This window comes from Macaca nemestrina, chromosome 13 (assembly GCF_043159975.1).
Source record: "Macaca nemestrina isolate mMacNem1 chromosome 13, mMacNem.hap1, whole genome shotgun sequence".
Classification (NCBI taxonomy): domain Eukaryota; kingdom Metazoa; phylum Chordata; class Mammalia; order Primates; family Cercopithecidae; genus Macaca; species Macaca nemestrina.
The window spans coordinates 39,051,965-39,067,852 of record NC_092137.1 but is presented as its reverse complement, the minus strand read 5'-3'; the positions used below and the strand labels follow the sequence as shown (position 1 = coordinate 39,067,852).

At 34.4% G+C, this 15,888-nt stretch overlaps 2 protein-coding genes across 7 annotated transcripts in view; one reads left to right on the top strand and one right to left on the bottom strand.

Moving 5' to 3' along the window:
* The window catches only part of LOC105464882 (Rho guanine nucleotide exchange factor 33), a 278,945-nt gene that overhangs the window by 135,246 nt on the left and 127,811 nt on the right, over nucleotides 1-15,888 (bottom strand). Inside the window, exon 19 of one of the 5 annotated variants that reach the window (XM_071076560.1) lies at nucleotides 10,478-15,036. The exons of the other annotated variants lie outside the window; for them this stretch is intronic. Within the exon in view, the coding sequence (XP_070932661.1) occupies nucleotides 14,955-15,036 (82 nt within the window). The 3' untranslated portion in view covers nucleotides 10,478-14,954. Of the gene's footprint in view, nucleotides 1-10,477; nucleotides 15,037-15,888 lie in introns of those variants that run through there. 5 annotated transcript variants of the gene reach the window in all.
* LOC105465416 (SOS Ras/Rac guanine nucleotide exchange factor 1) overlaps nucleotides 1-15,888 on the top strand; it is a 155,695-nt gene that overhangs the window by 96,855 nt on the left and 42,952 nt on the right. For both annotated transcript variants that reach the window (XM_071076554.1, XM_071076553.1), the window contains exons 9-10: nucleotides 7,316-7,443; nucleotides 8,224-8,879. In XM_071076554.1, the coding sequence (XP_070932655.1) occupies nucleotides 7,316-7,443; nucleotides 8,224-8,879 (784 nt within the window). The remainder of the gene's footprint in view (nucleotides 1-7,315; nucleotides 7,444-8,223; nucleotides 8,880-15,888) is intronic.

The following is a 15,888-nucleotide window of genomic DNA, read 5'->3' as shown; positions in this document are numbered from 1 at the left end:
CTTGTATGCTGGGTACTTTTAACCTAAGGGAAAGTAAGTTTCCCTCTATTTTAAAATTCAGGTTGAAATCTTATGTTGTTATGTGTACATGAGTGTATTTGGTTTCCTAAGGCTGCTACAGCAAAGTACCACAAACTCAGCAGCTTATAAACAACAGAAATTTATTCTTTCACAGTTCTGGAGGCGGGGAATCTGAAATCAGGGTTTGGGCAGGGCCACACTTCCTCTAAAGGCTCTAAGGAAGAATCCCTGCTGCCTCTGCCTAGCTTCTGGTGGACCCTAGCAATTCTTGGTGGTCCTTGGATTATAGATGCCATCACTCCCGCCTTTTCCTCCATCTGCATTTCAAGCTCTTCACAGCTTCATGTTCTTCTCTATGTGTCTGCATCCAAATCACCCTTTCCTTTCTCTTACAAAGACACCAAGTCAGTGGATTTAGGGCTCATCCTAATCCAAGATGATCTCATCTCAACTTGATTACATCTGCAAAGATCCTATTTCCAAAGAAGATCACATTCATAGGTACCAGGGGTTAGGACTTGAACATATCTTTCATGGGGGACACAATTCAACCCTTAACAGTAAGTTTTTGGTACACTATAAAAATAAAATTTTTGTTGTTCTGATTCTCCAGCATACATACCGGCTACATTGGCTTTATACACTGGCTACCCCCTAACACCTCCATCCCTCTTTTTTAGAGATAGGTCTTGCTCTGCTACCCAGGCTGGAGTGCAGTGGTGTGATCATAGCTTGCTGCAGCCTGGAACTCCTGGGATCAAACAGTCTCACCCCAGCCTCCCAAGTAACTGGGACTACAGGCATGCACCACTATGCCCAACTAATTTTTTTAAATTATTTTTTTGTAGAGACAGGGTCTCATTTTGTTGCCCAGGCTGATCTCAAACTCCTGGGCTCAAGGATCTTCCCACATTGGCCTCCCAAAGTGCTGGGGTTAGTGGCATGAGCCACTGCACCCAGGCTTTTTTTCCCCCTCTTTCGCCCTTTTTTTTTTTTTTCCGTTTTCTTTTTTTGCATTAGGCCAATTATTTCATCCTGATATTAGATTTTTTATTTTTATTTATATATTTATTTATTGAGATGGAGTCTTGTTCTGTCACCCAGGCTGGATTGCAGTGGTGCTGTCACAGCTCACTGTAACCTCGACCACCTCGGCTCAAGTGATTCCTCAGCCTCACAAGTAGCTGGGACCACAGGCACATGCCACCACGCCTGGCTAATTTTTTAAAATTATTATTTGTAGAGATGAGGTCTAGCTATGTTACCCAGGCTGATCTCAAACTTCTGGGCTCAAGGGCTTCTCCCACCTAGGCCTCCCAAAGTAATCCCCAAAGGGATCATAGGATTATAATCCCAAAGGGATCATAGGATTACAATCCCAAAGGGATTATAGGCGTAAACCACCAAGTCTGGCAGAGAACCAATGGAGGTTCTCTCTAGGGTACATTCCCTTGAACCAGCTTTCTAAATTCAGAAATTCTTATCCAGAAATCCATGGGCTCAAAGCTACATGGTATTGGAGCTGACCACAGATGTTGAATGTCTAAAGTTAAGCATAGGATAGTGTACCACAAGAGCCATTATAAACAAACAGTTAGCTATTGCATTACTCCAGTTTTTTATTTAATTTTTTTGTTTTGGTGTTTGGGATTTTTTGTTTTGTTTTGTTTTGTTTTTGAGACAGGGTCTCACTCTGTCACCCAGGCTGGAGTGCAGTGGTACAATCACTGCTCACTGCATCGTTAATCTCCTAGGCTCAATTAATCCACCTACCTCAGCCTCCTGAGTAGCTGGGACTCCAGTTGTGCACCACCATGCCTGGCTAATTTTATTTTCTGGTAGAGACAGAATCTGGCTATTTTGTCCAGGCTAGTCTTGACCTCCTGGGCTCAGGTGATCTGCCCACCTCAGCCTCCCAAAATGCTGGGATTACAGGCGTGAGCCACTATATCTGGCCAATTTCTAATTTTAAATAAACTTGACTACTGTGAGGTGCATTTGTAGTTAGTGACGTTTTCTCTGATTAGAACAGAGAGATGGTTTTAAAAGGCGTATTTTCACAAATGACATATCCTAACGTTTTTTAGGGTTGATTGCCTGTTTAATGTTTGGAATTGAAATCTCATTTTAATTAAGAATTTCATCTTCTCCACCCATACCTTTTAGGTGTGTTGGTATCATAAAATAATTTATTTGAATGTCATGACCTTTCTTTCCCTCAGCCTTTATAATAATTTATTTGAATGTCATGACCTTTCTTTCCCTCAGCCTTTAGTGCAATGTTTAAAATGATGTCATGGCAAACAGGAGCAAAAGGCTTGAATTACTCAGCAGTTAGTTAATTAGTTCTGGAATAATTTGGATAATATTTCATACATTTGCTAAGAGGGCTAGTAAATCAGGTGTTACTGTTTCCATTTTCCATGTTGTAATCCACTGTGGTGTCTCATCAAACAGTATACAAATAAAATTCCAAAATCAAAACGTGAACCTAATCTTTGCTTGTTGTGTTCTCTTATGTTGTGATGAGCTCTTTCTATGTATATAATATTTAAAATAAATGGAGATCTTTATTTTTATATCCCAAATGTTAGACAATTATAATGTATATTTCTTGGCTGTATACTTTGTCATTCTTATGCATTGCAATTTACCTGTTTTATGGAATAGGTTTTATTTAGTGAATATTGAGGTTTTTCAAAGTCATTTCAGTTATTTGGGTACCTATTATAGTGAAAAGTCACGGGACTGAAAGTCAAGAATTGTGGGTCCTGGACCTGCCTGTTAATGCCTTCAAGTAAATGGTAGTTCCTTCATTGTATATAATGCCATGTTGGAGAAAATTAATTCCAAGAAATAAAAACGAATTCAAGCATTCCTTTTTTTAATCAAAGGGAAGCCATTATATGATTGTGAATGAATTGAGCATATAAAATGCGTTTGGTACAACAATTTATTTTTTATATATCAAACAATCTTGAGTTTTATTCTCCTGAATACTGCTATATTCTTTGTATTCATTTTAGTATTTTCTTTTCACAGCTCCTTACATTTAATCCCATTTTTCTCTCAGGGTTTCTTTTGCACATGGAACACACCATATTGACTATTGCCTCTTTACTTATTTCTAAGGGACCAAAAAAATTAGTCACTGGTAAAATGGTTTCTTTCTTGTGAAAAGTTAAATTTTATCATCTCAATAGAGCATATGAGTTTTCATTCTGCTTTAAAATATGATTCCTGGCTGGGTATAGTGGCTGATGCCTGTAATCCCAGCACTGTGGGAGGCCAAGACTGGTAGATCACCTGAGGTCAGGAGTTCGAGACCAGCCTGGCCAACATGGCCAAACTCTGTCTCTACTAAAAATACAAAAATTTTCTGGGTGTGGTGACATGCACCTGTAATCCCAGCTACTCTGGAGGCTGAGGTAGGAGAATCGCTTGAACCCAGGAGGTGCGGAGGTTGCAGTAAGCTAAGATCGTGCCACTGCACTCCAGCCTGGGAGACAGAATAAGACTCCATCTCAAAACAAAAAAAAATATACACACACACACACACGTATATATACACACACACATATATATACACACACATATACATATATACATATATACACATATATACATATGTATGCACACACACATATGTATATATATGAATCCCTAGATGACTTTAAGTACAATCTCATATGGTAATATAATCTCAGGACTTAGTAATTTTTTAAACTATTGAAATAAACTGCCTTTGTACAAATGTAATTGTTACTATTGCACATTATTATTAAATAGGCACTCATGAAAAGCATGGTATTGAATATCACTGGTAACAGGATGCTGCTTTGTTGAGTCTCATTTACATACTACTTGCCACTGCTTTGTTTCTGTAGCCACAATAAGCCACCCTTTTGATGTAGTTAGCTTGAATTATTTTGCACCAGTGCCCAGTTTAAATTAGCTATTTTGAGTAAAAGAAGCAAAAAATGCTTTCAAGAAAGGTCATTTATTACACTGAAATTTATTTTAGAAGCTTGCCTAATGCTATAAAGGTAAAACTGACATTTTGAAAGTATTTTATCAGGAAAGTTTTATGGGTTGAAAAAATATTAACATTTTTGAGATACCAGAATATTCTGTATGTAAAATGCTACAGTTAAATAGTAGATAAATGACTCCAAAACTTGAAACATTTTTAGAATAGAAAATCAAAAGGATGTCCAAATGGATTTTTTTCTTTTATAAATATCTTTATATGTATGAGAATTATATATTTTGTCTACCATTCGGTATGTTTTCCTGAATTAAAAATATAAAAAATTTATCCAGGACAAAATATCAAATGCTCAATATTCTGCTACCTGTTAGTTCTTTAAGACTGAAAAATTGCCTTGTATCTTACTGACTTGAATTTCTCTGGGCTTTACTTTTGAGTGATTAAATTCTAAATCAACTCAATGAACTAATTCATTGTTCAGTGGTGCTTTCATTAATTTTGCCTTTTCTTAAGGTATACAGCAAGCTTGTCTAACCCCCAGCCCAACACAAATTCGTCAACTTTCTTAAAACATTATGAGATTTTTTTTTTTTGCAAATTTTTAAAAGCTCATCAGCTCTGGTTAGTGTTAGTATATTTTATGTGTGGCCCAAGATAATTCTTCTTCCAGTTTGGCCCAGGGAAGCCAAAATATTGGATACCCCTGGTATATAGCTTTCAATGTTAGATTATCTGCTGCTTTAAAGACTAAACTTGATAATGTTCATGGTAACATTTTATTTGTCTCCCAGAATTCTGCCATGTGAGAGGCAAATAGTTTCAAATGATAGGGACGGAAGGTACTTTGAGAGATTACCTGGATTCCAGCCTTCAGCCATCCAGTAATATCTGTTAAGTAATAACCTAGTATCTTTCTTAATGAACACCTGGCCATTGGCTTTCTTTAGCTGGCCATATCGAAGAACCATACTATGAATAAAAGATATTTGAGTTTTTTATTAATGTGTACACTTTTAAAGTCTCTAATCCTTTGGAAAATATCTTTCATTACCCTTTTTATGTTGAGAATTGTTATGAATAAATTTTTCTTTTTTTTTTTTGAGACGGAGTCTTGCTCTGTTGTCCAGGCTGGAGTGCAGTGGCACAAACTCGGCTGACTGCAACCTCTGCCCCCTGAGTTCAAGCAATTCTTCTGCCTCAGCCTCCCGAGTAGCTGGGACTACAGGTGTGCACCACCACACCCAGCTAATTTTTGTATTTTTTAGTAGAGACGGGGTTTCACCATATTGGCCAGGCTGATCTCAAACTCCTGACCTCGTGATCCCCCTACCTCAGCCTCCCAAAGTGCTAGGATTACAGGCATGAACCACTGTGCCCAGCCTAAATTGTTCTTTTACTTAACACAGTTAAAACTGAAAATTTTCCTAAAAATGTAGATTATGCCTCTAGTAGAAAGTATGGTGAGTTTTTAATAATGAATGTAAGAAATCTGGATAATAAAAGCTAAGTATTAAACATTACAATATGGTATTTATTACTTCTAGAATATTTGAACATTAAAGTATTTTAAGTAAATTTTAATAGAAATGGTTTAGAATATAAGTAAGAAATCTGTTTACTTTTCACAGGTCATCAGTGCATGTGGTATGTGTGTGCCCATGAGTGTAACTGATTTTTACCAATTGAAGCAGAAAGGAATGTATTGTTGACCTTTAAGGAATACCTGTAAAAAACATAAAATCCGTAAAGTACTAATGTACTAATGAATAATGAAGCTAATTGAAAAGTAAACTTCTAGCTAGGCGTGGTGGCCCACGCCTATAATCCCAGCACTTTGGGAGGCCAAGGCAGGCAGATCACTTGAGGTCAGGAGTTTGAGACTAGCCTGGCTAACATGGTGAAAACCCATCTGTACTAAAAGTAAAAAAAAAAAAAAAAAATTAGGCATGGTGACAGACACCTGTAATCGCAGCTACTTGGGAGGCTGAGGCAGGAGAATTGCTTGAAGCTAGAAGGCAGAGGTTGCAGTTAGCTGAGATTGCACCACTGCACTCTAGCCTGGGGTACAGAGACTCCATCTAAAAGAAAAATAAACTTCTTTATAAATCACTTTGAATATTTTATGATTGTATATCTCAAGTCTTTTCGTTTATGGTAGAGAGTAGGTATTCCTAAATTGTTGGATGAAAACTCTATTGATAAAATTTATTTTATTTTATTTTATTTTAATAGATGGTATCTCAAACTCCTAGGCTCAAGCGAACCTCCCACCTGGGCCTCCCAAGTGCTGGGATTATAGGCATAGGCCATTGCAGCCAGCCAATATGTGATTTCTTAACTTTTCCTTTTGGTAACCAGGAACAGGTTTAGAAGATTTCAGTTACTGAATTATTGTCACTCATACATCTGTTAATTGCTTGCTTGAATCATAGCCACCTTACTGTATTGATAATTAGTTATTAATGACTAAGTTCTTGTTAAATACAGACTTTGTCTGACATAGATATTTGCCAGTAATAGAAAATACGCTTGAGTTTCATAAATATGTGTATTGCAGCTTTACTCAAAATCTTGATGTGGATATGAACAAAGTTCTTTATTATACTAATGTTAATTCTGTAGTGTAATTACAAAGAAAACCATTTACACTTACATTGTGTGTTACCATTTACAAAGTGCTTTGGTTTTTAATAACAACCCCTAAAAGTAGGCAGGGTAGGCTTTTTATAAGCCTTATTTGGCAAATGGGAAAAGTAAGGCGCAGAGATCAAGTCTCTTGCCCCAAGGTCACACAGCAGTAGAGTCAAAATTTGATCCTAGGTTTTGTAATTGAGATTCCTTCTATTATATTGCATCCTTCTCTGTATATTTATCTTCCTTATCATCTCAATATTATATAACAGTAATACAGGGATCAGAAACCTAAGACAAAATTCCACACTTAAGAAAAAAACCTCCTCTACATGCTTAGTGCTATGCTAACTCCTGTGATCATTCAATAGATGAATTATGCTTCCCATTTCTTTTCAGTGGTATGCACTTTGAGAAACTACATATTACTGCCTGTCGCAAGATGTAACCCATCTTAAAACTGCTAATCTTGGTCTTTTAAGGTAGAAAACTTGGTTGTGTATTAATAGTAACACACAAGAAAAACACTTTTAAAAAGAATATTTAATGACACATTTAAAATTTTTATTGTGGTGACAGTTGAATAAATGTTATTTTTATCCTTAAATGAGCTTATTATTATTCTATCCGAAAGTGTACTATTGGTTCAGATTTGTCATTTTGGCTTTACAGCAGTTAGAAGAAAAAAGTGAAGATCAAGAAGACAAGGAATGTTTAAAACAAGCAATAACAGCTTTGCTTAATGTTCAGAGTGGTATGGAAAAAATATGTTCTAAAAGTCTTGCAAAACGAAGACTGAGGTGAATATTTTTACTTTTTAAAATATCCTTCTTTTTACCCTGAATATTGTGGTGTAAATTCAGGGATCCCAGTTCCCTCCTCAAGTAAACAATGAAGAAAATAGTTGTAGTGACAAGCCTGGTCTTTCAGAGGAAGTGACATCAAAGCCAAGAGAATTGTTATTGTTTGAAAAACCTTTCATATTTGTGCATTTTCCTTGCATACTCCCAGACAGGACCTCCTGAGAGTCAACTGGTAAGCTAAAGGAGAGACAGAGTAAAATGTATTGGGTAGATTTATGTTGGCATCGTTGTTCTGTCAGAGTAAAATTATTAGTGTCCTTTATTTTAGGGATTATATAACTTGAGGCATTAATTCAGATAACATTGCTTCCACTTTCCTAATTATAATATGTGCTACATGTTTTTAGCTTTGGGTCTTGTCCATTTAAACCCTTCTAAATAATTTAATCTTTCAAATTACTTTTTTTTTACTGTCTTGGACTACTTTTTGTCATTCTAAATATTTAGTAGCCAAGATAGAAATAATCATTTTGTAGTTACATTTATAGAGTAGAATTTTGTCAACAATCATTGTACTTTTTAGAACACTGAAAAAATTTCTAGGTTGCTTTAATTTTCAAAATTGTATAATTGTGTAATACTAATCTATTTGGGGAATTAGTGAATACCTTTCTCAGTGAGACTTGTAAAAATCTAACTTTTACACTTTCCCTTATTTACGTGAACTCTAGGTTTTCTGTCATCTGTGTATTAATAATGCCTTTTTCTTTATTCTAGTGAATCTGCATGTCGGTTTTATAGTCAACAAATGAAGGGGAAACAACTAGCAATCAAGAAAATGAATGAGATTCAGAAGAATATTGATGGTTGGGAGGGAAAAGACATTGGACAGTGTTGCAATGAATTTATAATGGAAGGAACTCTTACACGTGTAGGAGCCAAACATGAGAGACACATATTTCTCTTTGATGGCTTAATGATTTGCTGTAAATCAAATCATGGGCAGCCAAGACTTCCTGGTGCTAGCAATGCAGAATATCGTCTTAAAGAAAAGTTTTTTATGCGAAAGGTACAAATTAATGATAAAGATGACACCAATGAATACAAGCATGCTTTTGAAATAATTTTAAAAGATGAAAATAGTGTTATATTTTCTGCCAAGTCAGCTGAAGAGAAAAACAATTGGATGGCAGCATTGATATCTTTACAGTACCGGAGTACACTGGAAAGGATGCTTGATGTAACAATGCTACAGGAAGAGAAAGAGGAGCAGATGAGGCTGCCTAGTGCTGATGTTTATAGATTTGCGGAGCCTGACTCTGAAGAGAATATTATATTTGAAGAGAACATGCAGCCCAAGGCTGGAATTCCAATTATCAAAGCAGGAACTGTTATTAAACTTATAGAGAGGCTTACGTACCATATGTACGCAGGTAAGAAATACGAAGTTGCCTGTCACTTTTGTTTTCCTGCTTCAAACTGATTTTCTTTCCTGCGTGGGTTATTGTTCCTAAAATAGAAAAGAAACTAACAACCAAAGACCTCTTTTCTTTGACTAAAAATACCATCAGTTTGTATTTCTTTGGAATGTTTTACTTTTTCTACTATACTTACATACTTTTTTTTAAACCTTACCATCAGTTATAGATGAGAAAATGAGGTCACTTGGCTAAACTTACCAGTTAGAAAGAGAAGAAACAAGACTAAAGTTAGTAATAATTCATCATTATTGGGATCTAAAAAGTTTTTTACTCCTTTATCTTTTTTTCTTTCTTCTCTTTCCATTACTGAGATTATAAAGTAAACAAAAATTTTAATATAACAAAATTGTACTGGTAGTACAAATATACACAGCATTGCTTTCTCTCAGTTTCCACTCCTCAACCTGATTATTTAATATTAAATGTTGCAATTCTGAAAGCCAGGGATTCTAGTTTTATTATAATTTTTCACCTAGAAATGTCTATAGTCATTGTATTTATTTTACTGATCCAAAAATTTAAAAAATCATAGGAAATATAAACAGGCTGCCTAGATTTTACATGAAAAACAAATAGGTTATTGTAATTTTTTTCCATACAAAGTCGTTTGTTGAGAGGTACAATTTTTCAGTAGTATGACCTGCCAATTTAGTTGCACTTCACCAACCTTCTCTATGTTCTTTATGATCTAGACTACAACTGTAAAAATGTTTTATTCAGTTACCCAAAATTTGTGATTACAAAATACTTCTTTTCTGTTTAAGGGATTTTTAAGGCTATAAAAGTTCAAATTGCCCTTCTTGCCACATTTTCCTGGTTTTTAAGTCCCCTTAGAGGACTTACAGAATTTTTATAACATAAGCATTCTAAACTTTATCATTTCATCCTAAGTACCTTTGTTTGGGGTTCCTAGACTCATTTGTAGTAAAATTAATCTTTAGATTTTTATCTGTGTTTATAAGAAAGAGTTTTAATTTTTTTTTTTTTTTTTTTTTTTTTTCCTGTAGAGCATTGTAAGAAGACTTACTACTAGTGTTTACTGTCACAAGTCAGTGATATTTGGGCAGGAAAACATTTTCAAGTTACAAAATTTTTAATTGTTTCTCTAAGACTTTATTGAGTGATAAAAGTTTTCTCTAAATTGCTATGTTTCACAAAGTTAATTTATGATTATTAATAAGCAGCTGAAGAATGACAACTATTTTCTGGGGAACTGTGCTTTTTATTTATTTTTTAAATGAGGACACTTTAAAGCAGAGTTAACTGGAACAAGCTGATACTTGTAGTCTTGAAAGTCTTCTTCCCTTAATGTGTACAATGTTAGCTAAAGTCGGTGGACATGGTACTTTGTAATGGTGGTTTGTTAGTTATTTCTGTCTGATACTTCTTTTCTATATCAATTTTTAGCTTTGGTATACAGTAATATTTTGAGTGCTTTTACTTATACTAAATATAAAACACTTAAATTTCAAGATTTATAGAACTTTGCCAAAGTTAAGTGTATTGAAAATTTAAGTTGATGAGATTATTTTACTTAAAAAAGTAAGTTTTTAAAAAATTCCTTCGAATAATTTTTTGAGAAATAAAAGGCCAGTGTTGGTTTTGGAAGTGTTGTGGCTAAGTTTTTTTGACATTTTTCTTTTCTGTCTTCTTTTGAAGCTTAACTGAATATTTTAATTTATTCCATAAATATATTACTGGTGAAACAAGTCTACAAGCAGCTTTCGTGAGTTGTGGTTTACAGTACGCACAAATTAGTGTTAACTGTTAGCTTATCTGGACTATTCTGTAAGGCCTGTTACTGAAGTTATTACTGGCAACATAGAATGGTTTTTAATAGACCATCTATGAACTTGTAAAACTGAAATGGACTTTTAAGGCCTCACTACAATGGTAACAGATCAAGTTACCATTTGTTTTTAAGAACTGTTGGTCTGTTCTTCTTCTCTCATCTTTCTTCAGCCTCCCCAAAGAAAGAAGGGATTTGTGATTTGGTTAGTAGGTATGTTTATTGGAGAACATACAGTACAGGTTGTCGCTTACACTGAAACAAAGCTAACATTTAACTTACACATTTTTATTATATAGAATTGTAATAAAAGACATTGGATATAATACATGAGAAAAGTTAATGAATACTATAAGACACCACTTACAGACATCTTTAGATTATTATAGTTTGGTTAGACATTGTCATAAAAACAGAAGAGAAACTGGTTTAACCTTACTTTATTCAGACTTCACTGTGGTGTCAGCCAACTTTATCCCTCAAATATTTTAACAGTAATGTACAAAATGGAGCTATAGATCTCTAGTCTAGAGAGATGTCCAGGCCTTCACTTTGTAGACAAATCCCAAGGCCCCTGAAGATTATATGATTTGCTAGAAGTTCTATTACCAGTTAATTCCAGAACAAGTCAAAAATTAGGTTTCTTGACTCTAAATAGAGTATACGTTCTACCATGTTACATTGACTCATATAAGGTGATTGTTTTCATGAATAGAATATGTTGTAATTTTTAAATTATATGTGTTAATAATTAAGTAAAAGGATATGGTACAGATGTGAGCTCATAAAAAATAAATAACTTCCTTGGTTTGAACTGCCAATAATGTAAATGGCTTGTTCGTTTCTGGGCAAACGTGTATACTATGAAGATATTGTCAGTAATTTTTTTTTTCTTATTGAAATAGGATATAGGTAAGCTCTGACTATAGATACACTTCCATTGGAATGCATAGATTTTTTATGTATAGATACTGATCATTATTTATTTTTTATTTTTTTACAAAACCCAATCATTAGTCTATTGATGTAGTTTGCTCTGTAAAGGGAAAGCTTTGTGGAAAGAAAAATTTAAATTTAGGTGAATTAGAAAGTGGTTAACTTGTTTAAAAGATTGCAACAGGGTCTTACGTGGAATCTAATTTATAACTTGTCTCTCAGATTCAGTGTTTCTGGTTGTATCATAATTGGCTAACTATATCAGAACTTTGAGATTTGTCCCAAAAACTAGGGGAAAAATTATCCAATTGGATGGATCATTCTAAATCTGGCAATGGTATGAAGAGACTATTATCCTAAGTAAGAAAGCACAAGGCAATATGCACAAATAAAAAGCTGAGAGTAGGAATTTCACTTCTGTTACAGAGTTGTTGTAGGCAACAAAGTACAAGTTAATTAAGGAGACCTAAAACAACCTAAGTAGAGAAATGATAGGTGGTGCTGTGTCCAGTTTGGTAGTCTATTTTAGAAAAATGAGATGACCCTGAAGTAAGGATAATAATTCAGAATTGACATTTTATGGGAAATAAAAGCTTTGCATATTGAAGTGAGCGAAAAGGTGTTTCCCTTGCATGATAATTTCTCTTTTACAGAAGATGGCATTGAAAAAACTTAAGCCAGAAGATATTTTTGCTTAAAGTATTTACTGCTATTTTATACCTTCATATGGAAAAGCCTCAAAAACCTGAATTAGATTTATTTTGAGTTTGTGTCCTATATAAGCTGAGATCTTTTGAACAATTTTTTATCTATAGGGCAGCGCTGTTCTATTTTTGTACTCTCTGATTTTTTTAAAAAGTGTTTGTGCGTCAGCATAGCGTCTGTTTCCTTTTTTAAGGAATTCAAGACTGATTGTTTATAAGTCCTTGTTGAGGAGCTTATTGTTTCTTGTAGCTTTTTAAATGGCTGCATTAAAGGGAGAATTATCACATGAACAGACATCCTGATTATAACAGTGTTTTACTATGGTGGTTGGGGGTAGGGTGGTCTTTTATATAAATAACTTCTTTATGTAATAAATACAAAGTTCATTGACTTTGTCAAATAAAATGTCAAGTGTCAATCAAAATAGGCACATAAGGAAAAAGGATTGGATTATCACTTCCCATCTATATTCTGAACACTAATGTAGGTATACTCTTGAGTTCCTAAAATTTTGAAGTATTGTGCAGTAAAATATCGAAGAATGGTTTTATAGTGAGGAAAACGGAGACAGCTAGAAGGTCAGCAGAAAAAAATAACTCCAGCTTCTGTTTGAAATAACCTGGACCTAAACCAGGTTGGTGATGGTAGAGTGGCAGGTATTAATAGAGTTAGCTATTTTGATTTGGGAAAGCAGAGCAACTAGTGAACATGGTGGAAACCTTAGCACAGGGATTTGAGAGTCAAGTAGCAGAGTAATGTTATCTCTAATGATGAGGGGGAAAAACTGTAGAAAACGTCTTGGTTGTTGACCACATTGAAATCCATCAGGAGGTCATGTTTGAGAAAGAACTTTGTGGAATTATCTCCACAAGCAAGTGATAAACAGAAAGGAAAATATAAAAATGGGCTGTTTTTAATTTTTTTACTATGATTATATGTTCCTGCTTATGTTTTAAAGCCAAACCCAGACTGGCTTTTGTATTTTCATGTGTTTACCTTTCATCTCTCTCTGCAACATGGTTTTAGAATATGGGTAGATAACTGCTGCTCCACAACTAACAACGGCAGTATAAAACTTAGCTTTTCCCATTGCCTAATCAATGGAACTAGGTACTCTGTTTTCTTTCAAAATTATATAACCTGTCCTTATTGATGGGTGTTTGTTTATATTATCTTAGCTCTTTACATCATCAGTAAGATAAAGGTCTCCAGTGGTTAGTTACAGTCATTGAAATGGAGAAACTGATGCAATAGAAATAAAAATAACATCTGGAATTTTTATGCTTTTCTGTGTAAAATTTCAAATATAAGTATTTTGTCTTCTTAATATGTTTTTCATTCATTAGCAATTTTTCATTGGTTTAGATTAAAAATAGAATATGAATTAATACAAGCCTGGGACTATATGCAGCCTTTAAGATATTTTTTGAAAGTACTTAAATTTTTGCCAGATTTTCTTGGTTTGTTTTTAGTTTCTGCTGCTTTTGTCTTTTTGGCAAAACTACTCAATTCCAGTCAAGCTAAAAACAACTCTAGAACCTAATACAACAGTCAAGATTCTGGGAGTGTTTATTTCACTGCCAGCTGCAGAACCCCTGTACAGTATACAGGAAGGTACAGCTGTTAATTCCTAAAATCTAGAAGAAGGCTGATCAAGAGTTACAGAATCACAATTAGACTGCTAATTTTTCAGTGACTTTCTGGTGCCTTTAACCAAGATTAGCAGTACAGGTACATTCTGAATTAATCATTCATGTAAATTTCTATAGTGGTTATATAACTCATGGTTTAATTGTTTATATTTAGATCTCACAGCTGTGGAAACTTTCAGGGTTTCTTTAATCCAGGGAGGTTAAACAATATGATAGAAAAGAGCACTAAATCAGGAATCACATGATCTAGGTTCGGGGTCCGTCTCTGCCACTCTACAGTATGACCGTAGATAAGTCTAGTTCCATCTCTTCCTGCCCTGCTTACCTCACAGAAATCATAGGAAATAAGTTATGTCAAAGTTCTTTGAGAATGTTACATAACAGACCAAGAATTGGTATGATCCCATTTGACTGTGGCAATGAGACACATCATGGCTTTCCCAGCATTATAATCAATTACTAAAGTGCTCAAATGGCCAGAAGTTTGGCTTAAGAAGATGAAAAGTCTGTTTAGAAATAGCTTGCCTTTAAACATAGCCACAGTTTTCTTAAAACATACTTTAAGTCACTTAGAACTTGCTTTTATTCTGTTTTTCAACTTAAAATTCCCCTTGATGTCCCTCAAATTTTTAGCCTGATTTTCATGGCATTTGAGAAAATATGGATGTGGCTGTTGATTTTAGATTTTTAGACTGAAATAAACTTTTCCTTTAAAAAGGGAGAGGGTACCCTAAATTTGGAACACAGGTCAAGGATGCTTGGAATACTCTGTACTGCGGGTGTGGGCTCTCTCCAACAGTGACAACTCAGCATCTCTCTAGTGGCCACTGCTTTTGCTTCCTAAACATGCTGTTTTGAGTAGCCTCACCTTACAAATAGATTTGCAGAACAGGAAGAAGATTCTTGAAAGGGAAGATTGTGATGAAACCGATAAAAATCTCTGTATTAAAATCTTGTACAGCCTTCTGTTTTAATATCTTTTCTTCTGGATGAGACATTAGTCTTTAACTTTTGAGGAACTCTGTAACTGAAGACAAACAATAAAATACCAACAGAGAGGAAATTATTAAAGGATTATATGTATTTAAATTACTTTTATCAGTAACCCACTCTAGCCTCAGAAGGCATAAAGCTAACGAAGAAGGGGACATTTAAAACCAATGTATTTTTATCCTGTAAATCTTTCTTTAACTTAAAATAGTATTATTTTAAATTCAGGGTTGTCTGATATTTAAATCAGTTATTATCTCGATGACCACATATATCAATAGATTGGAAGTATATTTCTGTTTTATGATAAATCCATGAATTTGCTCTTTGGGGAAAAAGTTATTATAAACATTTTATTTTAAGGCTAAACCTAGGATGGTTCTTAGTGAGAATCAGCCTAAATAGAAATTTTCCAAACAAATACATTGTGCTTTTGCTAAATCCTATGCTAATAAAAGACATTATGCTTCTTATAAAACTTTGACTCATGTTATGTAGCCTAACAGAAATAAAGGCATCTGCTACCCTCTATGAATTTACTATTGGAGTTTACCAGTCCCTAATACAAATAGGAAAAGAATGCTCCCAATAAAAGATTCAAGTTACTGAACTTTCCCCTCCTTAAAAAAAAAAAAAAAAAAAAAAGATTTACAATTAAATGTGGGCCTTAATAAAATTTGAATTATAGAAGTGAGTGATTTCCCCCCCATTATGGGAGATGTCTTTCCCCCTCTTTATGCACAAGACAACAGCCCAAGTCTCTTGTGCTAGTGACAGCAGCCTTTCTCCACAACTTAGGAGAATACTGTTAAGGAGAGATGGGAGTAGGCCAGGCCTGTGGGAGTGATCACACTCAGCTTCTTGTTTTACTTCATGGAGATGTGAATGC